This window comes from Malaclemys terrapin, chromosome 18, assembly GCF_027887155.1.
Source record: "Malaclemys terrapin pileata isolate rMalTer1 chromosome 18, rMalTer1.hap1, whole genome shotgun sequence".
Classification (NCBI taxonomy): domain Eukaryota; kingdom Metazoa; phylum Chordata; order Testudines; family Emydidae; genus Malaclemys; species Malaclemys terrapin.
In genome coordinates this window covers 4630365-4657588 of record NC_071522.1, presented here as the reverse complement: position 1 = coordinate 4657588, position 27224 = coordinate 4630365, and the positions used below count along the sequence as shown (strand labels likewise).

The window sequence follows — 27224 nt, the reverse complement described above, 5'->3', positions numbered from 1 at the left end:
TCCCTGTAAGGCTCCTCCTGGCCTGTCTCCCTCAAACCAAGTCTCTTTCAGGCCCTCCCCTCAGACCACAGTTTATAAATTCAAAACACCCAACACAGCTATCCCCTCTGAAACACAGGGGCTCAGAGACCTTGCCCTATGCAGCCCTATCTGCTCCAGGGCCAGCCACAGAAGCAAACCTCCCTCCAGCAGCTCCCCCTTCAACTGAGTTCTCTCAGCCCTTTATAGGGATCACCTAACCCGGGGGGCGAGGGGCAATAATTTTCACAGGGTGGCCACTCCACGAATTGGGGTAAATCATCACGGGCTGCACATTTCTACTATATAAATGGAGGGGGTGCAGGGGCTGGGAGGGAGTTTGGGTGCAGGAGAGGGCTCTGGGCTGGGGCAGGGGGTTGGGGTGCAGGAGGGGGTGCAGGGGCTGGGAGGGAGTTTGGGTGCAGGAGGGGGTTCTGACCTGGGGCAAGGGGTTGGGGTGCAGGAGGGGGTATGAGGTGCAGGCTCTGGCTGGGAGGCGTTCACCACAGGCAGTTCCTGGCCAGCGGCATAGCAGGACTCAGGCTGCCTGCCTGCCTGCCCGCCTTTGCTCCGCGTGGCTCCCAGAAGCTGCTGCGGCTGGCTGCTGCTGGCACGTCTCTGCATGCCCCTTGGGGGGAGGAGGGCAGCAGGTCTCCATGCACTGCCCAGGACCGCAAGACCACCCCCGCAGCTCCCGTTGGCCGGTTTCCGGCCAATGGGAGCTGTGAAGACAGTGCTGGGGGCGGGAACAGTGTGCGGAGCCGCCTCCCTGACCCCCCGCTAGGGGCTCGCAGAGACGTGCCAGCAGCAGCTGGCCGCTTCCGGGAGTGGCTTGGGGCCTCGGCATGCAGGCAGCCTGCCTGAGCACCCCACTGCGCTGTGGGACTTTTAGCGGCCCGGACTTGGAGATTGCGAGGGGGCAGAGGAGGCCGGACAGAAATGTTAGACGTGCCAGATCTGGCCTGCACTCCGTATTTTGCCCATCGCTGACCTAACTCCTTCCTAGCTCTGGGTCTGATAACTGAACAGGGCTGGCTGGCCCCAGGTACCCTGGCCCTTAGAGGGGTAGGCACCCCATGACAGTCCCTTCCAAGCAAGGTAAGCAATGGGGAGGATCCACACAATGTGGGGCTAATATCGGGTATGTTTTGAACACCATGATGTGTCCATACCTTTGACCTATCAAGCCATCACAGATTGTTTAACCGAGGCACATTATAATTCTTTTCCACATTTTACAGAACAGGCACTGAGATGTTAAATGACTTGTCCCAGGTTGCACAGTGAGCCTGTGTCAGAGCTGGGATTACAACTCAAGTCTCCCAGTTCTGACTCCCAGGCTCATGCTGTAAACACTAGACCATGTTGCCACCTTCTACTACTCGGCTTAACAGCACCACCGATCCACTCGTCTCCCCAAGAGGAAACAGACATTCAAAGCACAGTACCACCAAATAAATAGCACCATGAGGTCCCATAATCAGTGCCTCTCAGATCAGACTCAATTAGTTTACAAGATATTTTTCCTAACTGTCCACCCCAGCAGCTTAGCCTGGGATCACCCAGGACTTTAGAGGACTCGTGTTAAAGAGCTTGCGACTGCCTTGCTAGCTAAGGAGTGGCTTTTCCAGACGGCAGCACCAAGCATGTTCTGCTGCAGGGACTGCACTCTCTCTGTGATATCAGTGACAAGACCTTAATTGACTTCAAGCGGCTTTGGACTGGGCCCTAGCTGAACGCAGGGAAAAGATTAAAAACAAGGGGGAACTGACTATGCTAAAACAAGTTAAATTTAGCAAAACAATCAGAGGAAAGCGTTTGAACAGCAGCATTAATAATGATGAGATGGGGAAAATGATGAATAGGCTTTAATGGGAACAGAATAACGTCCTGTGTTGTTGTTGTTTTTAAACTCTGACTCCGTGTGGTGCCTTGGTTTGGAGTCAAGGCGGGTCCGAGGGCACAAAGGAAATCAGCGTTCCATTCAGAGCTCCATCCGGATTTCAGCACCTGTGGAAATTGCAGAGGGTGTTTGCCTTGGTGTTATTTACACCGCTACTCCTTTAAAACAAGTCAGAGCCAGATGGGCTGGCTTAGCCACACTGCTCCGTAGTGCCACATGGGAGATGCAGGTTTGATCCCCCATGCTGGTTGCTCACAGACTGCTTTTCAGGGGAGCTGAGCCTGTAATCCTTGAGAGAACGCTGTGATTTGTTTACATGGGGTCACCCAGATGGTTGTTTATGTAGGGCCAGCAGTTTTGTCTGGCTCTTGTTCATTCTCTTTGGAAACATTTGCATTCTCGTGCCCTTTTTCAGGCAGGTTGTAGGCTTCGTACCCTACAGCTACCAGCATGAACGCTTGACCCGTCCCTGTCTCTGTTTCTTTACTTGATTGTCATGTCAACGTCATCAGCAAATATAAAATTCCATGGGCCAAGTTCTCTGCTAGCTGTTGTGAGGTGATGTAGCTCCACTGATTTCAGTTTACACCAGCAAAGAATTTGGTCTCAAATTCTTTTAAAGAAGTCTATCCAGTGTCACCCCCAAGATCCTCCTTCTTCCCCACACTCCTGACTCTCTCACGCTAAGACGGAAAGTCTACTTCTCTCCGTACCTTGTGTGACAAGTACGAGGCTCCCACATGGAGACTTTTTCCCCACAACTGCTGCTAAAGTTTCATGTACATCCTGCCTGGATGCCAGCATCTTTTACTCCTTCCTGATGCCACTGGGGCAAGGTGAAGTGGGGGCTTGTGTGTAGTTCAGCTTGCCGAAACAGCAAGAACCGAGAGCAATTAGCGCAACAAAGTAATTGTGCATGCACATTGCACAACCACGCCCCCTTGGTACAGTTCGCTGCCTGGTCACTGAGCCTAAGAACTGTTCAGGTGCAACAGTAATTACAGCTTACTGTGCCCACAAAGGCATCCCAGTCACTAACATTGAAATGCAGCCACCTCTGGGGTAAAGGGGGGGGATCTTGAATGAAAGGATCGCACTCTGCAAGGCCATACACACTGTTTGCCGAGTGCTCACTTCATCTCTCGTGGAAAGATGAAGGGCTGAGCCAGCGCTGCTGGAATCTGAGCTCGAGTCTCCACAGAATTCCAGCTAACCTGATAGCCTCATCGATTTCAAAGCCACAAGTATCTTTACGACTGTCTAGACTGCAGAACACAAGCTAAAGAATTTCACACCGTGCATCCGTCTGCTGCATGCAACAGATGCAGCTACTGAATCAGCCACACACTCTCCTGGGGAGCCAGGATTACAACCCAGCTTCTTCCGCTCCAAACACACAAGTCTCGACCCCTTAAGCTAGAGAAGACTGCCACAGATTTGGCTCACTAGCCTGCCCCATCCCTGCCACACACCAGGTAACAACACGTCCCTGGCTGTTATTTTAAAGCAAAACCTGCACTGTACGATAACTAATACCTTTTCCCTTTCCAAGGATGTTCTGCCTCCCATGTTGGAGCCCTGAAAACCCTGCCCCAACCCCATTACCCTGATTTACATCCTCTGGAGGAGGAGGTGACCCACACTGCAGCTATAGGCACCGTTCCCTTGGGTAAATGAAGAGTGGAGATTACCATCAACACTGCTCCTGAATCTTCAGAGGGCTACAACACAGATGAGAGATTAGAAATAGAGAGAGATGGCTGCTGAGCTTGGAGAGAGGAATTCATTCCTGCTCTTAGTATTATACCTTTTGCCCTGAAGGAAGCAAACAGTGCGTGGCCCTGCCGTAGTGTCATTTGCTATTGCAGGTTTTAATGGCTCCAGATCCAGAATAATTAGCACTGCTGTGAATGCCACTCAGGGCGGTGGTTGTTCTTAATAGGACAGAGGCAGGTGCACTGTGGGCAGCAGTGTCCATTGCCTCAAGCTGAAATGTGCCGCTCTTGGGCTTAAACATGCACCTGCTGCCAGGGATCTTTGCAAACACCACGAGGCTCCAAGCAAACAGAGCTCCAATAAATAATTTTCAGTCAGGAGGAGTCTGGCATTTCCCCACATGAGAGACAAGCAACCTATTAAGACGGACTTGAAATTCTGCCGAGCCGCTCTGTTAAGAGAACCAAACTGACTATTTTCCATCTTGGTAAGATGGAAAGGATGCTCTGCACCAGAGACCATGCCTTGAAATATCCCTGTCCATGCACTGACTGTCCATGTATGTAGGATCCGATCTGTTCCCACATACATATACTGGAAATAACTCCACAGTAGGCTGAAATAACTGCTCCACACACCTGCTGTAATTTTCATCATTCTTGGCATAAACAGAATGCACATTTGTATATTAACCCCTCTGGCCAAATGATCCACCAATGGGCACTATTCTCGCATCCTGCTGGGCCCCAATTTAAAACTAAACATGAAAAAGATATAAATATTTTTGGGATTAAATAAATAAAAACATAATATATTTTAAACAAATCAACATTCGCCTGCAATACTTGCAACCAAGATACTGCAGCACCAGTAAAGTGCATAAGAACTTGAAAGTAAAGCTGACAGGAAACCAAAGTGACAATGACTGGCCCAGTTTCATGGTCCCAGATGAGTGGAATGCAAAAAACAGCAAACAAACAGCATGATTGGTGAAAAGCAAATTGGATTTTTAAATGCCTTTCTCTTCGGATGATCTGATGGATTGTCGCTAACCGAGAGCTGGACATTTGTCCTTTACAATACATATAGAATATTCAGTAATTGGCTTAATCTGCTGCAGGGGAAGTTTAAATTAGATATTAGGAAACAAGCTTTTTGACTCTAAGGATAGACGCACTGGAACAGGCTTCCAAGGGAGGTTGTGGAATCCCCATTATTGGAGGCTTTTAAGAACAGGTTATACATCTGTCGGGAATGGTCCAGGTTTACTTGGTCTTGCCTCAGGGCAGAGGCTGGAATAGGTGACAGTCCCTTCCAGCCCTACATTTCTAGGATTCTATGGTTATCCTAAGATGTCCCTTTAAAACAGTCCTTCAGAGCACTCAGAACCATCTCTCCTACTCCAGCCAAATGAAGCCCTGGATTCTAGCACTTTCACTCATCCCCTAACAATATTTTCCAAAGTACAGCAGAGCCTGCCAGCAGTCCCTCAAGTTCAATAAAGTTTCTTTCAGGTCACAAGTTCAAAGGGACATGAACTCACCAGCAGGCACGTCTTCTGTTTGTGCATTGCACACGCACATCTACCCTTTCAAACTCCACCCTCTGATCTAACACCACACCCAATCAACAAATTGAATTGCACAGCTGTTTCCCAGGTAACAGCACCCTCCTCAACATCACATAATGGAAAGCATCGAAACCAACACGCAAAGCATTTTAAATAAAATTACAAGATTCAGTGACTGTAAGATGAAGTTAGACAAGTTCAGGCTAGAAATGAGGCACACATTATCAAGTGAGGGTAATTAACCATTGGAGAGCAATTAAATTAGGGAGGTGGTGGATTCTCCATCACTTGAAGTCTTTAAACCAAGATCAGATGTCTTTCTAAAAGACTAGCCTCGTCTGGGCTAGTTTGCATTGGAAAATGGAAGCTGTGTGTCTCAGTTTGCTGCTGGGGTTCCTGTTTACCATGGAGGATTCAGCTAATTATAGACACCCTCAATTGCAGAATAATTAGTGCGCTTCCAACCCCACTTTTATTCCAGAATAGAGTATCCGTGCAGGGAGTTTGTCTGGAATTGTTACTGCAGAATAGCCCTAAATCAGTATAAAACGTACACCAGAGAGCTTGAAGAAGATGCAAGTTAAAGCAGGATGAGGGCTAAATTACATCACCTTGCACACTATTTCTGAATTCGGCCCACAGAGTCTAGTTATAATCTAGAGAGTTTAACTTCCCCATATCATACATTGCCTCACTGCCAACTACAGGTGGCTGCATTTCAGGAGCAGGTAAGTGATCTCTGCATATAGTTCGTAATGCATGTTGGGATCCTGGAGATGAGGAGTTATAGAAACATCAGATCATTATTATTCAGATGCCAGAAAACGGTGGGCTCCATCCAAGTCTTGCACAGCCCTCCAAGCTGTGGCTATAATTAGTTGAATCCTCCATGACAAACTGGCATTCCAGCAGCAGATTGAGACACACAGCTCCCATTTTCCAATGCCAACTATCCCAGCTGCTAAAGCCAAGTCAGACGAACTTGACAAGTTTTCAGTTCACCTTAGGTGTTAAAGAAATCTCCCAGAACTGGAGTTTGCTTATTTCCATGTGTTTGCTGAGAAGGCCCCTTAATCATTCATTTGCTGAGATCCCTGAATTCTGATTGTCCTGAGCTCAGCTAGAATAGTTTAATCTCATGAAGGGAACTTTTAGCCTGATGGATTCTGTGATCTAAAAAACAAATTATAGGCTTGGTTTGAAACCTGATTTTGGCCAGGAAATGAACAAACCAATCATCCTCCTAGAACGACTCTTCGCCCTCAGGTGCTGCCGAGCACAGAAATCCTAGTTCCAGCAAGGCAAACAAAATGTAAACCAAAACACTGAAGCAGATGCTCATATGTTTCTGCATTTCTTTTAATAAACAAGTGAAGCGCGTTGAGAACTGCAGCCTATCTCCTTGGTGGAAGAATCTGGCCTCCTCTTTATCATGTCTAATGAGATCGGCACTTACTGCAGAGTGGGGACTGAAACTTTTGTTTGTAACCATTCAGCACTACTGTTCCATAAAGTTTGTCAGCAGACAAGTTGCAGTCTACATCCTATAGCCCCTTTGCACCATTCAGTTAGTTCTAAGAGGAGGCAGCATGACCTCACAGACAGAGCACTGGACTGGGAATCAGAGACTTGGGTTCTATTCTGCTCTGCCGCTGGTCTGCTGGGAGACCTTGGGCAAGTCACTTCACCTCTCAGTTTCCCCATCTGTAAAATGGGGCTAATAATACTAGCCTCTTTTATAAAGGGCTCTGAGAGCTACAGATGAAAAGCTGGGTGAAGACGAGAGATAGGTATTATCACATTACTAATGTGCTTGGCCTTAAAAGTCAAACTCTTATGTGAAAAGCAACAGAGGGTTCTGTGGCACCTTTAAGACTAACAGAAGGCTTCTGTTAGAAGGCTTCTGTTAGTCTTAAAGGTGCCACAGGACCCTCTGTTGCTTTTTACAGATTCAGACTAACACGGCTACCCCTCTGAAACTCTTATGTGGTGATTGATAATGGGATAGGGAACCTTTTACCTCAAGGCTGGTCAGAGGTCTCAGCAGTTTCTGGCAGGCAGCTGTCCATATTGGCATCTTTGTTACAGGTCAAACTGGCCTGCAGATCATCCTCAGACTCCGAACCTTTTAGGGCCTGATCTAGCTCTTGCTGGAGTCACTGGGAGTCTTTCCATTGACTTTAAGACTCCCCCATTGTTAACAATCACCATGTCAGAGCACAGGTGACAATCTAAAAACAGCCTTTGCTCTAGAAATGTTATCATTCAGATTGAACAGCTGTTAGAGGCCTCAGCTGAGAGCTGCATCCGGTTGGGATGCCCAGAGACCCAAGAGCTTACAGTCTACACAGACAAGCCAAACTAAGAGTGGGAGAGGAAACAGCAGCACAGAGAGCTGAAGTGACATGCCCCAGGATGCAGCAGGTGAGTGGTGGAGCTGGGAATAGAACCCAGGTCTCCTCTCTGCCAACCCAATTTGCCACCCACTGGGCTACACTAGTTCTCTGCCTTCTGTGAGAGTCATTCATCCTGACAGATCCAGCTCACCTCTTCCACCAATGTATTTAAGCATTCACAAGATACCGGTCACCTTATTAGCACCAGCTGTCTGTGTGTTCCTTCCCCATCCATACCCAATTTCACTAGCTGGGCTTCCCTGATATCAGGTGCTGAATCAGTTGTTTCCTCTGGGGTTCCCACAGCCCTTCCCACTCATTGCAAAGAACTCCTTTACCCAGCTACTCAAAGTCAAAGGTCTGGAGCAGTCCACACAGCCAGCCCCACTTACCAGAACTCTCATGTATACGGCATCCTCTTTGTTGGGGGGGGGGAGGGGGGAAGGACCCACCACAGAGAAGTCCCTGGAAGGTTAATTAAAGATAGTTATCCCGTTTCACTGGCTGTGGCTATAGGTCTGTCTGGTGACATCCAGTTGTATTTGTTTCGGGCTCTTAACAGAGGAGCGCAAATGCATTATCATCTTGTCTCACATGTCAAGACACAAAGAGCTAGTATACCCACAGGAAATTACTGAATTTTATATGCCTGACGCCAAAACATGTTGGTATAATTAATTTAAAGAATCCTCCATGAAGCATGTGTTTAGTCTTTGGATGGCTATTTTCCCCTTTTTACTGGGGTTTCTATGATGGTAACATCGCACAAAGGCTGGAATAACACAGCAGTCTTCATCTACAGAGGGGCTCAGACTGGAGCACAGCCCCCACATTTTGGGAGTGCAGAGGGGTAAGAGTCAAACTCCTCTCCCTAGGTCAGAACTTGACGCTAAGGATCTAGACCCTCCCCCCGGGATGCAGACCATTCCCGTGAAAGAGTTTGAGTGTGCGGCTCTAAAAGGTGCACATGAGAAGGACTCTGTGAAAGACCTCTTAATGCCTCCACCCTCAGCTTGTCTACACTACCGCACGGGGTCGATCTAAGATACGCAATTTCAGCTGCGCGTCTTCACTGCGATAAGTCAACAGCTGACGCTCTCCCGTCGACTCCACTTGCGCTTCTCGTTCTGGTGGAGTACCGGAGGAGATGGGAGAGCGCCTATACTAGACATGATAAATCAACCCCCTGCTGCCCACCAATCCGGCAGGTAATGTAGACAAGCCCTGAGAAAAGGACTTTATAATGGACAGGATTACAGTTCTTGGAATTATATGTTTACTTGCAGTATATTATTCAGCCACTAGAGGTCTCTGTGTGCTGTACAGAGTTCCAACCAGGGTGTGGTCCCTGGTAAACAAAGGAGAAAGAGCTGGAACTCAAACTATGTGGGTATCTGTTTGTTTGTGTCTGTAGCTGTTTTCTTTAATAAATACCTGCTGTTTCAGAAAACATGTGGATTCCATATATCATGACATGGTGCCAGAAGTAAACCTGTGAAAGACTGAGTGTTTTTGACTGCAAACAAGATGCCTAAATTTGTTGAGCTGGAGTGTCTAAACTTTACCAGACCCGCAGAATGGCCAGAATGGAAGCAGCATGACACATGCTTTCAGGTGACCACCAAGCTCAGAAGAGAGAAAGGTGGCTTCCAGGTGAGCTCTCTCATTTATACATTGTGTAGAGAAGCTGAGTACGTTTTCAGCACTTATGTGCTTGAGGAGCAAACACAGCTGAGGGACTGGGAGACAGTCCTTAAGAAGTCTGGTGGTTGCTTTGTTGGCTGAAACATACCGTCATCCAGGAAAGGACTTGTTTTCACCAGTGCTGTATAGAGCCCGGAGAATCAGTCAAAGCATTTGTTAGAAGTCTAGTAGGAGTTAGAGGAAGACTGGGAATTTGAGCCCTGTAAAAGTGAGCACATTTGGGACAAAATCATAGCTGGCATTTCTGATAAGGACTCAGAAGATGCCATCAAATTTAGATCTCATACGAGAGAACGCAATTGAGATGCCTCTACACTCAAACTATTCAAAGCCAAGAGACGACAAATGCACTTGAGGGAGTCACTTATAAATATTCCCAACCCAGCAATGGGAGCAGATGATGCAAACGTTCACAGCCAAAATACCTACACCACAGACAAGCAGCAGGCAATGCACAACATGCACTCAACCTCAGTACTTCCACCCCTTTTTTTCAAGTCACCTTTAAGTGATGGGTCTTCATATATCAGGACCTGCAGCAGGATTCCTCTATTTCCAGAGGACAGAATTAGAGTCCAAAGCCTATCAACTCTAATGGAAAGACTCCCAATGGCTATGTAGGCTTTGAATGGGGCCGTTAGTGAAGCTAAGCAGAATTCTTGCTTGCTTTATTATTTTTTCCCCAATTCTTACCAAGCTTCACATTTGAGATGAAAACTAGGATGGCGCTTTTAATTTGAGAAGCAAGTTTCTCAAAGATGAAAGGACAGCAGTTAGACCAGAAACACTGCTTACTAGACACATTTTTAAAAGTTCTGGGCTATTCCTGGCACTGACCTTTAAAATACAGACCACAAATAAAAAAATTAAAATAAAACAAAACAGGCCTCCGTAAGGAATTATAAAACTGTCACTTACAAATCTCAAGACAATAGCCAGGATACATTATTACATTATAATTCTGCTCCTATGATAAAATAACCATTAGGAGACCTGAACTCATTAGCAGGTTTTGACCCTTTTTCCATCTATGAACTATGAAAGATTGATGGGAAGGTGCTAGCCAGGTTTGGCATTTAAAAGGGAGATAAATCTGATGTGTACAGGAACATGGTCTCTTTTATTGCCGGTCCTTGGACGTTAAGATTAATTCAACAGGCCACATAATTATTACAGGGTGGAATAAAATGCTGATGGATCTAGAACCTGGCCTTGAGATACCTCTCATCTGTTTTGGAACCGACCAGCCAATGAGGTGTCAGGGAGCGGCAGTTTATATGGCTATTATTGGCAAAGTCCAGAGAAACTGTTTATTGCTGGCATTTCCTATCAGCACGCTGAGTGACTGAGAGGCTGAGGCGGGCGGCTTCTATTTATACCCTCTGAATGAACAGGCAAATGCAACGATAAATCTCTATTTGTCTCCCAAGCTATTAGGGCCTCAGTTTATGAGGGATGACAGAATGCATGGGCGCTTTCAAACAGCTTGCACTGGGTCAACAGGTCAGAAGGGTGCAAGGGCACTAGAATAGTGCCAGAGTCAATTCAAGCTAGAGATTGCCACAGAATTGAGATCTGTATCTTGAGCATCCCAAGGGAAAGGGGCAACAGTTCTGACCCACCTCAGTCTAGACATTCAACAGGCCTTCTACTGTCCTGGGACCAAAATGCCTCCCCTGCAATATAAATCAGGTTCCCTCTTGCTGTATAATGCCAAAGAAGAGCTCAGTGCAGCACAAAAGCTTGTCTCTTTCACCAACAGAAGTTGGTCCAATAAAAGATATTACCTCACCCACCACCTTGTGTCTCCAATACCCTGGGACCAATACAGCGACGACAACAAGGCAAACAAAACGTTTTACACGTCAACTGGCAGCACTGTGGTTCAACCTTCTCTAGGATAAACAGCAGCTAACCAGGCACCACATCGGGCAGAACTGATCGGCTAACCCTGGCCATCCAGCTGGACACGGATAGGCATCATACTGGGTATCTCATTACCAGAGAGACAAGGGAGTTCAGAGAAGAGCAAATGAAACAATTAAAGGGCTACAGGGCTTGACTGCTTAGGAAACATGGAAAGAACTTGCACAGGTGTAACTTGGCTTAAGCAGCAACCAGCAGGAGGATATTAGAACCATCTCAGACTATCTGCAGGGTGTCCATGACACAAAGGAAGAAGAATTATTTAGCCCAGTGCAAGGTGCTGACATTAGAAGCAATGGGAAGCTATTCAGCAAAGGTGAAACGTTCCTGACGGTGATCTAGTCCGCTGTGGAATAGTTCCCTGGTGGGATGCAGAAGCAGCCCTATTGTTTGGGTGACTGGACCAAACTTTAGCAAAGCAACTGTAAGGAACAGTCTTGCTCCAACTAATGGGGAAGGAATTTATCACTTGAGAGGGGCTCCCTCCCATTCCTATGAAGCTTCACATTTCAGGGACTAATGACTATTGGGGGAAAAGCCCACAAGGTTGTGTGGTGGAGAGAAGGGAGGTGTGTACCAAAAAATGCTATAGAACTAATTACAAGGGAGCCTGTAAACTTTAAGTCCCTACACTTATCAGCATTACTGCTCCCAAGATAATCTGCTCATGGATTTTGTGCCAGGCAGATCACAGGAGCCATGAAAAGACTGCCAGGGGATTGGCTGGATTAGCTCGCCCTCAGAGAAAGCACAGGTTCAGTAACCTTCTTCAGAAACTGGGTTTTTTTAAATGCACTATAAAAGATGGGTCCCTGTTCTGCAGCTGCTTTAATTCCTCCCTGCATTGGAACTAATTTTTAAGGCCTCGAAAAGCAACAAGTAAAGCTGTGTATTTAGAGCCCCATGCAAAATGTCAGTACATGACTCCTCAGAAGGAATGGAGATAATTTACTGCAATTTCAGCGAAGTAATACCGAAGATCTCTTCAGCAGGTAGAGGCTCAGGCACTCTTACCTCTGTTTGTAATCTAATTACAGCAAGTCAAAGGCTTTTTGGGGGTGAGATAATGCTACATTCTGAATCAACTGCACGCTGCGAGCTGACATGTAGGTGCATTAGTATATCCGTTGCACACCCACAGATTTTTTTTTACAGCTGCAAAGCCTGATTCGCCTCAGCTGGCATTGGTGTAAATCAGGAATAAATCCATGGAAGTTAATGGAGTTGCAATGTGTAATCCAGCCCAGCATTACTAGTGATGACTGAAGACCTGACTCCTCTCTCCACAGCAGCTGTGATTACAGTCAGAACAGTAACACCCTAGACATCTATAGCGCTTCTCATCCAGACAGGAACCAGACTGAAGTATAAAGGGAGATCTCTCCAGTCTAACAGTGACCGCTGCGCTGCACGGTCTCACGTTACTCGCTGCGGGTCAGTGGTGGGTAAGGGAGCGGGAACACAGTTTGCATATGACACTGCAACTAACACGTCTGCCTTGGTGAAGAGTGTCAGAGGACTTCTGGGGACAGATCCTGCAAGGTGCTGAGTGTGCCCACAACACCTCTACACCTTGATGACCATAAGCAGTCAGGGCCTTAAGGTGGGACTCATCATTGGTCTATCTGCTCCTGTTGAAGTCAATGTGAGATTTAGCATTGACTCCAAAGGGGGGAAGAGTTAGGCTGAAACGGAGTGCTTTTGAAAATCCTGCCCTTCAGACTATCCAAGAGCCCCACTAGCACTATCCTAGGGAATGGGTTCCGCATGGATTCAGAGGACAAGACCCTCCACTGGATTACCAACCTCCCCTTGCTGCAACACCTGGGCTTTCCATGCAGGTCTCCCATCCTTGGATTGCCCCTGGTTTACCCCACTGAGCTAGTGAGCTCTGGTAAGGTCAGAGCCCAAGGCGGGCTGGCTGCAGGCTCTTGGGTACAGGAGGAAACATTTCAATTCAGGCAGCGCATGCCTTCAAGCAAACAGGAGAGAGCAGCATTTACCGCATAAGGCAGGGTCCTTTCCTGCCTGTGGGAACGGATTCTACTCCTTTCAGCCAGGAAGGACGTTTTGCTGTTGACTTCAGTGGAATCAGGAGTGAGAAAGGAACAAAACTCTTCAAGCTTCCACCTGTTCCCCTGTCTCAGAAGATTTTTGTTTGTTTGTTTGTTTATTTTCCCAAAAAACACTTAAGCCTACAGGCTTAATGCCTATTTCTCCATTTTCCAGAGGTTACGGACCAGGATAATGTCGAACCTCTGATAGGCTCCTGCCCACTGAGCCCGTTCTTTGTGTGGCCAGATGATGGAGTGCTCCTAGGTCTTCTATCTTCTCAAACTAGGAGTGTTCACTTATCTGCTCAGAACAGTTCAGAGATGCAATTATGTTTTACAGCACTAAATGGTCCCTGATGTCATGAGCAATTACACTTTCTGCAATTTCAATTTAGAAATGGCCTTCAAATCTCTCTCTCTCTCTCTCTTTTTAATGAAATTCAGCATTGCAATTAACAACCAAAAAAATTGCCTTTAGTGTTAAATATAAAGATGAAAAACTTAGCAGGCACTTGGGCTTTGGAATATCTGAGCGATGAATGAGCAGATCAGTCATGGAGCAGCTGGTAAGAGGAGGTCCCTGCACACATGTAACGTGACTCACCAACACGTGCTGCTGCTAAGAGGCCAGAGGAGATGCTCGCCACCGTGCACAGGGGTCACCTCTTCTCAGCATTAAGAGACACTCTGAGAAGAGATGCTTTTGAAGCCCTGCCTTCCATGGCGTTTTACTGCCGAGCAACAAGAGAATAACTGCAAAGGAGAGGAAATTATCCTGCAGAGATGTAGGGAGGAGGAAATCTTTGATAGCTACAAGCTGATATAAACCAAACCAAGTGACTGGTCTGCCAGGAGCAGCCGTGGGAATTCAGTCTCTACAAGCCAAATGAGAGTTGAGGGCACTCAGCATCTGGCAGCCCATAGGGCCTGTTCTTGCAGCGCCCTCAACTCCCATTAACTCCAGCTCTCTGCAGGCTCATCAGGCAGACGCAATTCCAACTGTGACTCTCCTTCCTATGTTCACATCCTGCTACCCTGGCCATTTTATTTTTCAGTACTGGACCTATGTGGCATTTGGAAGACCATATCCTTGGGAAGTATCTTGCTGGCAGCACAGTAGTGGTCTCAGTGTACACAGATGCAATTTAATAGCTATTTTTGGTGGACTAATAAAATATAGCACTATGTTAATGATCACCCATGGCATCGCTGCAGGCGTGCTTAACGAAGATGCAGTGCCCAGGGGCACGTGCAAAAAGCTGAGAAGCGGGAAAGGGGGAAGCTGCATTGCCTAGGCCTGCCTGGAAGCTTCCTGAAGTTGGCGAGAATCTTCTATTGACTCCAGTAGGCTTTGGCTCATGGCCAATGGGAGTCAAATCCATGGCTTGGGAGATGATTATCTCCAGTCAGCAAGTTTGATTAAATCCCTTCTGATCCATGGCTGCCTATGTTGCTACTAGCAATTGCCTTGGAAAGGAGCTTGTCTGAGCGTTGGTCTCCTGCACAGCCTGCACTGAAGGAGAGGAGATAAAAAGGTTAACAAATGGCACCCTGCAGGGGGTGGGAAGAGCCAGTCCATGCAAAATTAGGCCTATTACTAAGAGGCTGCCACATGGCCCATTCATTAGCCTGAACTGCTGGAGGCTACTGGCCATATGGTTCTTTTCTGCGGCAGGCCTGCGCTCAGATCTTTGCAGCAGCCAGGAGGAAGAAGATGGACACCTGGACAGACATGAGCAGTGTGTGCAGACTGACCCCGGAGATCCTACCTGAGTCTCCCCTCCTGGGGTCTCAGGAGGAGGATTTGGAATTGGGGAGACAAGACACAAGCTAGATTGCTCCCCCACCCCTGCCGCTTTGTGGAGGCAGATAAGATCAGACTTCCCCACACTCCAGCCTTAGCTAGGGTGACAAATCGGGATAAGGGGTGGGGGGTAATTGGCACCCATATAAGACAAAGTCCCAAATATCAGGATTGTCCCTATAAAATCGGGACATCTGGTAACCCTAGCCTTAAGCTCACACAGCAGATGTGCTGGGGCAAATTCAACCCTGGTGTAAGTGGAGGCAACTCCCACTGTCTTACATGGTAATAGCACCTGGTTTCTCTGGGGGCTGAGTTTGGCTCACAGATTGTAAACCAGCTGGGGACATGTCAAGGCAGAAGATGTAGCTGGTACATAGAAAGGAAGAATGGTCTAGTGGTTAAAGCACTAGCCTATGACTTAGGAGACCCAAGTTCAAGTCCTTGCCCACCACAAACTTCCTGAGCGACCTTTGGCAAGGGTATGCCTACAGTATAGCGTAGCAGCCAGCTACGGCGCTCTAGCATAGATGCTGCCTACGTCAATGGAAGGGGTTTTTCTCCTCTGAAAGGGGGTAACTAGGTTGACAGAAGAATTCTTCCATCAACCTAGCTGCATCTACAGTGCAGTTTAGGTTGACTTAACTACATCACACAGGGCGTAACAATTTTCCACAGCCCTAAGTGATATAACTAGGTCGACCTAAGTTTTAGGTGTGGACCAGGCTCAAGTTTCTCTCTGCCTCAGTTCCCTCCTATACACTGGGGATAATAGTACGGCCCTACCTCACGGGGCGTTGAGAGGAGAAATGCATTAAAGATTGCGAGGTGCTCAGACACAAAGATAATGGGGGCCAAATAAGCACCTCAGACAGATGGGAATTCCAGCCTGGTCCCAGCATAACAGTTCTCTACCAGGAAAGAGTCTGATTAGCTTAGCCAAAATCCGTTCACCTCGGAGCTGTTTTGTTGAACGCTTCTCACAGTAGCTATAGTGCCAACAAATGTCACCTGAAAACTGCAGCAAGAATGCCTCAGAAAGGAATGACAGCCTACACCCAAAGAAAAGCTCTCAGCCCACAGGCTACTAGAGCTCTTGGTGAACTACATGTGCACAGATCACCTCCCCAACACTGAAATGCAGCCACCACTTGGTGTGGAACATGGCAGCTTTCCAACAATATGCAGCAACACTGCACTATGTCTCAGGATAAGTAATAAAGAAGAATAGTTTATCCCATATAACTGCCTTTCAATCAGTAAAATATCTCAAGCGAAACTGCAAGGGGACTTCCTCCAGGTCTGATTGGTTGGTTACTCAAGCTGGAATCTGGCCAACCCACTAACTTTAACACCTCTCTACTTGAAAAAAGGGTCACAAGCTCTTTAATGCACTTAGATCTTGGATTTAACATCTCACTTGTGCATATAAAACACCTCCTTGACTTTATGGGCTGCTGGCAATTGGACTTGATACAGTGTCAATAAAATTACTATAATATTACCAGACACCTGTTGAAATCAATGGCAATTTGTGTAGTAAAAATATTCTTTTTGCATAATCTGGATTGCAAAGACAAATGAAAGGTTATTAATAGCAGCAGCAACATATGCTAAGGAGCTGCTTTGCGGATGTAAATATCCTGATCATTTCCAAACTGTGTTTTCTCCCCCTTGCTTATTCCCAGCATCTTTACTAGCAACTCTGTGTTGTCTGCTAACATTGCCATGTCATCGGTAAATTCTGCATCCCTTGGTACTTTTGTTCTTATCACCACCTTTAAACAGCTGGTAGTGAATATCTTCATTATGACTTTGGCTGCTTAATGATTTTCTTTGCCCAAAATAAGTGTCTTCCTAAGAAACCTCTCAGTGAATCACTTGTAGCAGATGTCACAAGATGCAATACATCAGGATAGGCCTGCGATCTGAGCTAGAAATAACATTTCCTACAGCTGATATTTATAACACTATCACGGCTGTGCTGCGCGGAAGCAGAATTCTTCTGCAGGGCCTTGCAGGTCAGCTTCCTGTCGGAGGAGTTTGGGTATATTCTAAATGTAATTTCCTTCGATTACACATACACACCCACCATGAGACAGAGGCAGGCACAAGCAGCATCAGCAGTCTCCTCTTCCAGAAATCTCAACCCATCTGCCAATGCCCAAGTTCCCAAGAAACTACCTCATCCCAAGAACTGCCTTCAAAGATAAAGTACTGAGCAAACTCGGTGGTATCTGCCACAGCTTGTCTCTGGTAAAGACCAGCGTATCACGAACTAACACCACCACAGCACTTCTCCAAAAACTAAAAGCTCACTCACACACTTTGAAAAAGAATGATTAAACTATGTGTAACAGTGCCCTCCGGTGACTCCTGCCTTAACAATACTGAGAGTCACAGCGTTCCTATAATGCCTACCTATATTGCACTCATATGGCACTTTTCATCAGAGGATCCCAAAGCACTTTACTAAGGTAGCTAGGTATTATCAAGCTTGTTTTACAGGTGGGGAACTGCAGCAGACAGAGGATAAGGGACTTGCCCAAATTCACGGACAGTCAGTGAAGGTGTCACAAACAGAACCCAGTTTCCCTGGCTCCCAGCCCTATACCCCAAACACTACGCCATGCTGCTAAGATTGGCTTACTTTATATGTAAACAAAGATATCATTAGTATTTGACAGACCGTCTGGGAATAACCAATTACTCTGGACTAGCGAGCTGATTGTGCAGCAAAAGGAAACATGAGCAACAGCTGTAACAATGTGAATGCAGCCCTGAAGGATGATCTGGCATAATTTCCCTAAGAACAGCAAATACTATAGCAATAATTAATAATAACTGACCATAAAATCCATGCACATGCACTCTTTGCAGTGTATTATAAAGGAAACACAGTTTTTCCATCTGTTTTGCTGTCTATACTTCTGTTGGTGCCCAGACACCATGGTAATGGGTGCAATACACAGACTTGTTTCACTGGAAGGTTGCAGGCTACTGGGAAGTAGATGAGAGAACTATGATGTTCCAATAAATCTATAGTGTGTTCCTTCCCGACTATCAAAAAGACATTATGTTACAGTTACTTCTGAGCCGATAAAATGCACCAAACTGTGATTTTTTGGGTGTTTGCCTTTTTTTCTCCCCTCCAGTCACTACCCCCTAACTCTTTCTTCTCCTCAATTTGCATAAGTGCTTTGACACCTCATTAGCAGCTCAATTATGAACAATGAAAACCCTCTGATGAAAACAAACTCAGTGGAACAAAGGGTTGTACTTCTCAAAGTCTCAGGCAAATTTTGAATCATGCATAGCACGCAACCTGAGTACAGGAATAAAAATCCGGCATGTTCCATTGACACTTATACCCCACAGTGGGAGGTGGACATAGCACCCCCTAAACATGCACAAGCTCATCTGGGAAGCATCATTATCTCTACAAAACAGTATAGGCACAGGGAGGTGGAGTGACTTATCCAAGGTCACAAGGAAGCTCAGAGCAGCGATGAAACCAAAGAATCTTGCTTGACTCCTAGTTCAGGGCTCCCTTCCACCCCCAGGTTGACAGACAATATAAGGGCCACTGATGACAATCAGCATTTGCACTTGAGGCTTAAAGCCCACTTCTTGACAATGTTAGGCTGTTGGTGTGCTGAGCATGCTGACCAATGTTGTCTCAATATTTTCCTTTGCTCCCCGTTTGTTTCCATCTCTTGTCTTATACTTAGATTGTAAGCTGTCTGGGGCAGAGACCGTCTTTGTGTTCTGTGTTTGTACAGCCCCTAGCATTGCAAAATGGGGTCCTGGTCCATGACTGGGGCTCCTACAGGCTATAATAATGCAATTAATAATAAATAATAATAATTCTGTGGCCCTCAGAGTATAATTGTCTAGTGCTGTTCCTCCCTCCAGCAGGTCTGGTGTGCCACCAACTACCCCACTGGGAGAGATTTCTCCTTTGGCCTTAACTTTCTAGCTTCATCCCTTTGATCCATCAGAGACTTTATTTCTGTCACAGCTCCTTCACTGGCTTCTCCTGCCTTTGCATCAACTTTTCTCTGCAGTCAGAGCACAGGGCAAGGGGGCAGGAGACATGGTCTGGGCTTTACTGTTCCCTTCTCTGTTTCTCAGCATCCCCGTCTGTAGGCCAGGGATCATGCCCACTTGCCCGTCAGTGGTTTGAGAGGCTTCTTTCACCACTGTTCGCAAAGCGCTTGGTGATCCAGGGATAACAGATATTGCAGAAGGACCATGAGTCATTATAGTATTATAAAGGACCTTGCAAGTTCCCCCCGCCCCAACCAGCATCTCCAGTCGTGTGTGTGATGGTAAGGGCTGGCTCCACACTACTCCCATCTCTCCTGGAGCCACCCTGACATCTCCCCCTCATTACCCGCTCCGCTGGTCCCTTCCAGTCCTGCTCGCTCACTGCAGCTCTTGCAGATGGCATTCAACAAGCTGATTATCACCTCTCCCTCGCTGGTCTGTGGGGACTGGAGTTGTTTTCCTCAGCTCCTCCGAAATCTTCCACAACTCCCCGAAGAGCTGCTGTAACCAGGCCAGTTCTATTCCCCTTCGCTGCAATCTGTGTCTGCTCCCTCCTCTAGGTGCTCTCTCCCTAGTCTATTCCTCCTTGCTCTCTGCCAGTCAGGGCAGAGCCCAGGCTGAGCCTTCGGCCCCTCTCTCCTGGTGAAGAAGACCCAGTGCAGCAGATCCCTGCCTGCATGCACCATCTCCGGCAGCTGGAAATTCCAATCCCAGTGGGTTACTCTCTGCACCCCTAAGCCTTGTGTCTGCATCACTCCCTCGAAGGAATCCTCGTTCCTCTTTGCTCCTTATGGTTTTGATTTAGCAAAGCACCAGAATTAAACAGTAACACACTGTTGTGCTCTTAAAAGCAATGATGCAGATAGCGGGTTTTCTCCCTGCATTCTCTAAGCCGTTGGAGATTTAGAAGGATGTCTAAGAAGGAGACGAGATGTAGACATTTTTAAGAAAGTAACTGAAGGCTTCTGCCTCCTGGGCTGAAACCCTGGTGGAGTCCTCAGTCTTTCTTCCCTTCTTACTCAGGCAAAAAATTCCCCCAATCTCCTCAGTAAGAGAGTGCCTTAGGCTGCACTCCTCTGGAAGGAGGGGAGTTGCTTGCTACAGAAGCAGACAGTTTGAAGGGGTGTCTAGGAGATAGAAGGTTAGAGTAGATTACTGATGGCGTTTTAAAATGAGATTGGACTGAGGGTTGGAACCTCCACTGTAAGGAGCAAACCCACACTGTCCAGAGAATGGACCAGATGGGACCTAGCAGATCCTTCTAGAATGTCTCTTTCTATGATCATATTGGAGACATTCCTATATTGGTGGCAAGGTTGGGGGTCAGGCCAGAAGGCTGAACAGGTCTGTTCCATTTCTCTCTTCTCTCTGAACTGGCCACCTCCTGCCTCCTCCAATCCCCCTGATGTTACCTCTGGAACTATTGGGGGGCAGGGCTGGGAAACACCCCAGTGTCAAAGGGAAATGGTCAAACTGAGGAGCAAAAAAGAAAGGTGGTGATGAAATAACATCAGGCTAGAGAAGTTAATCGAACTAGAAAGGAGACTCTGGGCTACCCCAGTACAAGGCTGCCTGATAATCCCAAAGGGTCAAACAGAAGGGAGTACTACCCGCTAAAGGGTGAGTACATTTCATTATTCCCATTTTACAGGCAGGGAAACTGAGGCACAGATTGGTGAAGTGACTTGCCTAAGCTCACACAGTGAATCACTGGCCAAGCCAAGAATTGGACCCACATCACCTGACCAGGCATTACCACAGCATCATCCTTCCCCTCCAGGCTGTGCCAATACCCACTGTTCGTCCCCAGCGAAGGCTGAGTGCTGTTACCCATCATTGGGAGTGTCTCCTTGGAGCTAGGTGAGACGTGCAGCCATAGGGAGAGCTCTGTGAATCCTCTCTGTGGGAGATAATGTCTAGTAATAGACGTTTCCCTGAGTTCCTGCAGGGCAAGACTTGCATTTCAACAAGAGAGGCTGAGTGCAAGATGTGATCAGCAGCCTGTATCTACCTGATGCATCACTAGCATTGCTGTGTCATGGTCAGCAAGAAATCTCACAAGCCAGGAGGGAAGCTTTTGATACTGAGGCCCATGTGGGGCAGTGACCTCGCTCCGCTGAGCTGAGCGGACGATTCCTGACATCTCTTCACTCAAACCATCCAGGGCTTGGTGAGATGCTGTCTCAGTGGTAATGTTATTTCCCTGGAAAAGCCTGTAGAAAGTCCAGTTAGCTGGAAAGGGTTCTGACCTTTGCAACCCCAGAAGGTCCCTGTATTGTATCTTGCACAGACACCCTGCTCACAGCACTTACTGCTCCAGGAGTAAAGGCACCAATACTTCTAAATCATCAGTTATTTGTATGCCAAGACATTTATCTAGGTGTACAGGGGCATTCCAGATTCATGCATCAGTCAGTGAAGATGTGAGGTTAAGGCACTGGACTTAGACTCAGGAGCTGTGTGTCCAAATCCCAGCTCTGACACTGACTTCCTGTGGGACCTTGGGCCAGTCCCTCAACCTCACTGTGCCTCAGTTTCCAAACCCTAAAATAGAGATAATAATCCTTCCTTCACCTGTCTTTTCTATTTACATTGTAAACTTTGAGGGGGAGGGGCTGTTCCTTACTATGTGTATATAGAGTGCCTACCACAATGGAGCCCCGAACTTGGTTGGGACAGTTAGGTGCTGCTGTCGTACAAATAATTACCAAGCATTAACTGCTCTGTCGCAAGCAGGAAGAGCTTATTAGTTCTTGCATCTTTACTAGTGGAAAAATAACCACATCTGGCAAACCAGCATCAGCAGTTTTGCTGCCACCTGTTATACTGTAAGAAACATATTTTTAACTTTAGCTGCAACAAGACAAACACCAGCTGGCCCACTGGAAACCAGTTTAATTGATTCCATAGTGTCAGTGAGAAGGACCAGGATGCGCTTAGTCCTTCCAAATGACTACTTAGTGGGGGTGGGAAGTAGATTTTAGAGCCCAAAGTCTAACACCCTGAAATCCTAGTGGCTGATCTCCCAGTAGCCAAGGAAAGAGATGCAGAGCCCTTAGCACTTTGCTCCTGCCCCCACCACTAAATGCTCCAATTTCTATTGTCAGGATGAACAAAGATGATCCGATAATTAGAGCAGCAAATAACCCAAATACGGCTAAAGTTGTTATTAACAGTTTGGCTGGGAGTTCAGCTGAATATTGCCCTTTCGTCACTTGCAGACCGGAATGGCTCAGCAAGACAGCTCCCAAGCAGAGGGCATGTGCCACCAAACCCAGGTTACAAGGCCATGAAGACAGAAAAGAGTAGTTTGGGGTTCACACAGGCTCAGAGCCACCAAAGCCCAAATTCTGCCACTTTGCCAGCAGTTTGGGTCTCTGGATTCATACCAGGCAGATTCTGATCTCAGAAGTGGCTGTACAATTTCCAGGGTGACTGCAGTGACTTCAGGGGAGTTACTCCAGGCTGATCAGGGTCTGGCTCACCTGTCCGCAGCCTGAGTTTACCCAGCTACAGGCAGGGAAGCATAGAAGCAACAATAGAGGGCTATGATATTTCTCCAAGAGAAGACCACACCCTTCTCAACGCGGGACCCTAAAAAGCATCTCCAGCTCCCTGGGGGTCCTTTCCTGGAAGTGAGGCTCGGCTCAGCCGGGCAATATCGGCTCTTAACCAGTCTCCTTCCCGCATCATCTCCTTGTTCCAAAAACTTTGGGCCTGATCCTGAAACTCCCACGGGCTTCAACACCTGACAGGATCGGGCCCCTCTTCATTCATTACAGGAAGCTGCTGTTCAACGCCGCCGAACCGCCACGGCTCTCAGAGCGGGTGGAAAGGACCTTGTGGGCGGGGAGGGGTTAAATCTAGCCGCAAACACCCGCATGGAACAAGGGAAACACTTAGCATGCTCAACCCGTCCCCCTACGGCTCCCGCTCCGTCTGCACGAGGGGGGTTGGCCGGAGACTTGCTGGGCAGCGGCCCCTGGGGAACAGAGAGCCCCGGTCCGCGAGCCTGGAGAGCCCCAACCCCCCCCCGCGAGCGGAGCCGCGAAGCCCCCGCCCCGACCGGGCAGAGCCGCGGCAACTGGTGGCTCTTCGCAGCCGGGGACGAGGGCGCCGGCGGCGCGGTCCCTGCCGGGGGCTCTCCAGGCGAGCTTCGAGCCCCGGGCCCGGCCGGCCGGGGAGCGCCGCCGGCGGGCTCGGAGACCCGGGACTTGGCAACTTACTGCAGTCGTCGGACTCGTAGCCCTCGGCGTCCGCCGCCTCCTCCTCGGCCGGGCGCGGGGCCGGCTGCTCGGCGGGGCCGCTGGCGCCGTACGCCCCGAAGAGCCGGTCCACGTCCTCGTCCTCGTCGCGGGGCGGCTCGGCGGGGCTGAGGGGCGGGCGGCTCGGCGGGGCGGCGGGGCGGCTGGCGGCGGCGGGCAGGCCGCGCGGGAAGCGGGGGAAGTAGTCGGAGATCTGCTTGATGGGCTTGATGGGGCCGGGGCAGACGTCGATGGCCATGTGCTCCTGGATGCTGATGGTCGCTCTCTCCCCCTTGCGGAGTGTCATGCAGGCGGCTGCGGGCGGGACGCGCCCCCCGGCGAGCGGCGGCGGCTGAGGAGAGGCGGCCGGGCGGGCTCCCGGGGGCAGCTCAGGCGGCCGCTCTCGCCCCTGCCAGCCTCGCCGCGCACCGCCGCTGCCGCCGGCCGCCCTGGCAGACAGTGCCCGCGCCGCCCGCGCGCGCGGGGGAGAGGGAGCCGGCTCCGAGGCGGGGGGGGGGGGCACGCGGGTGATGTCACCGGCTCGCCGCCAAGCGCTGCACCGGAATGCGGGCCGGGGCAGGTGTGCAGCTCGCGCCCAGGCGGGGCCGCCTCCTACCCCTAAATCCCCCCCCCCCCCGGGGCACGGCACGCGGCAGCCTCGGCCCCGGCCCCCCTGCCCAAGGGCAGCCACGCGCCAGCGCCGGGAACGCCCCTTCCCGCGCCCAGCGGCGCCCGGGCTGGAGCAGTCCTGCCTCGCCTTCCCCTGCAGCCGGGGGCAGAGGGGCTGAGCCGGCGCTGCGAAGACGCAGGGAGACTTCAGCCCAGGGGGGACACAGCCCCCTGGCCCGTGCTAAGCGGCGCCCGGGGGCCGCGTTCGCCCTGCGCGCGCCTGGCTCGGCAGCGGGGGGACGGTCGCCTGGAGCCCCGCTCTGGGCAGCGCCCCGCAGCACGGGGCAAGCAGGAAACCAGGTTTCCTTACAGAGAAACCACCGATCAGCCCAAGGAAGCTGAGACAGAGAAGCCCTGGTTTTCCCAAAGCCCCAGGTGGAGCGGGGTCCAGGCTGGCCTGTCCTAGGCTGGGCTCACTATCGGCCTTCTGGTTCCTATACACACCTTCTTCAGACCAGCGTTGCGGGGTAAGTGCCCTGGAAACCTCGTGAAACGACTCGACCTTTTTGCCTAATGAACGATTCAGCTTTCAGGCAGCGGTGGAGAAGCGTTCAGGAGTGTCCTGGAGGCACAGGGCAAACACCACACCCACAAAGCCTAACTGACCTGCTACAAGTTTGAGCCTCTTCCCATCCTGAAACAGCCAAACCTGCCTTTGTCCCCACCTAGCTAATGCTTTGGGGATGATATCAGAACTTCCTCGCCTTACCCCCATCGCCTGCTCTCTGGGGGGTTCCTTCTTCGAGGCTGTTCTGGCCTGCAGTACAGAGATGGTTTGTGGTTTTAGAGTAAAGAAATTAATGCTGCCCTTTGGTCCCTACCCTAACTGTAACACAGCCTGGGCTGCAACTGCTGTTTCCACACTGCTAGGAGACTCAGAATATTTTCATTTCCAGTTGGCCACGGTCCACATGGAAGCCTCAGATACATACTGTGTGTTTAAGGGATTTAGGCTGAGACCCCCTATGGCTGGGGGGCCAGACTGACAAGGTCACACTACAGGAACATTACAAACAGCAGGAAGGGGATTTGCTTCTAGGCTTGGTTCTGGCAGTATGTATTCATTTATCCAGCACCCATTTCTGGGGGCAGCATGTGAGCTGCTTTTGGACTTCAGACAGAATTAGGCCTGAGGTCCACAAAGGCAGCTATTCTCTCATTCATTATGTATATAAAGCCCAAATAATCATTATTTGTATTACTAATGCCCCCTTATTCTTAGTGCTTTCTCACAGAGCTTACCTTCCAAATAGACAAGAAAGGGAAGACTTTACAAATGGGAAACAGACACACAGAGCTGAATGACTGGCCCAACCTGACACACCAAGTCTCTGGCTTAACCTTAACCAGGAGGCCATCCTATATCTCCATGTAACCTACAGTAGTAAATTTATGATTCTTGGAAGTCTAACCCACTTAGGGTGACCAGATGTCCCATTTTTATAGGGACAGTCCCATTTTTGGGGACTTTTTCTTATATAGGCGCCTGTTACCCCCCACCCCCTGTCCCGTTTTTCCACAGTTGCTATCTGGTCACCCTGAACCCACTTGGCAAAGCCAGGATCAGGGGCCAAATGGGAGACTCCCAAGCTCCCAGGACCAGCAGCAGAGGAGGTGTTCAAAAACTCTGAGGAGGTTGTCAGCATCAAGCCCTAAGGCGTGATAGGACTGTCACTACCCACCACGATTGGAAGGGTGTGAACAAGCACCATGGCCAGGATGGGGTTCTACAAAGAGGGTGGAAGTAGGAGTAGGATCGAATTAAGAAAAGGGAAGTTGAGGTTAACTATTCCCAGCTCTACTACGTTATGGGATTGTCTCCCAGAGGGAAGGGGTGGGAGCCCTGTGCTGGGGGCCTTTCGAACTGGGCTGGACAAAGTATTAGAAAAAATCTCTTGCTGGAAACTGCCTAGATAACCTAATAGCTCTGTTGGCTGTGGGACTGATCCAAAGCCTGTTGAAGTCAATGTGCTTAGGATCAGACCTTACAACCTGCAAACCAAAGCACAGGATTATTTACAATAAACTCTTCCTACCAACCAACTCATCCCCTAGCATTTCGCTCCTTCGCCCCCACTTACATGGGCTGGAATGTCCAGGCCACAGTATACAGGATTATACTAGAGTACTGTCTGTACTCCACCAGATTTGCCATGTGTTTCTTTGAGTGTGGATTAGGCTGGCTACGTAATCAGGTAGCAGACCTGACCTACACACGTGCTCACAAGCCAACAATACAGTAGGTAGAGACACAAAAATAGTGAGAGGTATTAATTGGGCCAGGAGACAAAAGCAGGCTTGGGGATACAGAGCCAGTTTCCAGGTAAAGCTTTTAATTCCCACCGTCTGTCTAATGCCTGGAAAGTAACATTATTTGACCCCTAGCTCCAGCAGCATGAGTCACTGCTACCGTACTGCACGGACCCTCCTTCTTTACTGAGAGGGGTGAATGTTCCCTTCCTAATGAAAGGGTGGAAGATATGTGATCATTTAAATAAATATTACAGAGCGGGCTTCAGCAGCCTGACAACTCTTCAGTAAAAGGAAGAAACTCTCAGCACCGACACTCCCTGCTGCTATTGCATTGAGAGTGATCCCATCCTGGGAAGAGCGGGGGAGGGGGACCTTTATCCCTTTGAGAAGGTGAAATTGATCACAGCAAAATTGACATCAAAGCTGTAACCCGATGATGGAGAAGTAAGTATATCAGCCCTAACGTACAGCTGTCTCCCCGAGTGGTGTATATTGTTGGAAATTACAGCACCAGCTCAGTACACACTGACTTGCAGGTCAGCAACTTGTGTCGCTCCTCAGAGTGACACTAAGCAAAAGCAAGGTTCACCAGATCAAGGCATTGATTGATGTGCTGCTATCCAAAGCAAAGAGGTCCTCTAGTAAGCAGAGGACTGGGAGTCAGTCATCTCTCCAACTTTGGCACCGATTCAGGACAGCAATTCAGCACATGCTTAACTTTAAAGTGAAGTGTTCTCCTGAATGGCGATGGATTTAAACACGTGCTTTCCCAAATCAAAGCCCCCGCCACTGGCTCAGTCTGTGATCTTGGACAAGTCTCTTAACATCTCTGTACCTTAGTTTCCTCATCTGAAAATTATTGGAAATACCTTACAAGGGTGATGTTATTCTTATTTGTATTGCTGTAGCATGTGGGA

At 48.8% G+C, this 27224-nt stretch overlaps 1 protein-coding gene across 1 annotated transcript in view; it reads right to left on the bottom strand.

Annotated features, from left to right (window-relative positions):
- Positions 1–23913, bottom strand: part of DOC2B (double C2 domain beta) — a 141743-nt gene extending 117830 nt beyond the window's left edge. Inside the window, exon 1 of the mRNA XM_054008641.1 lies at positions 23368–23913. Coding sequence (XP_053864616.1) covers positions 23368–23692 — 325 coding nt within the window. The 5' untranslated portion in view covers positions 23693–23913. The remainder of the gene's footprint in view (positions 1–23367) is intronic.
- Positions 23914–27224: the final 3311 nt, after the last annotated feature.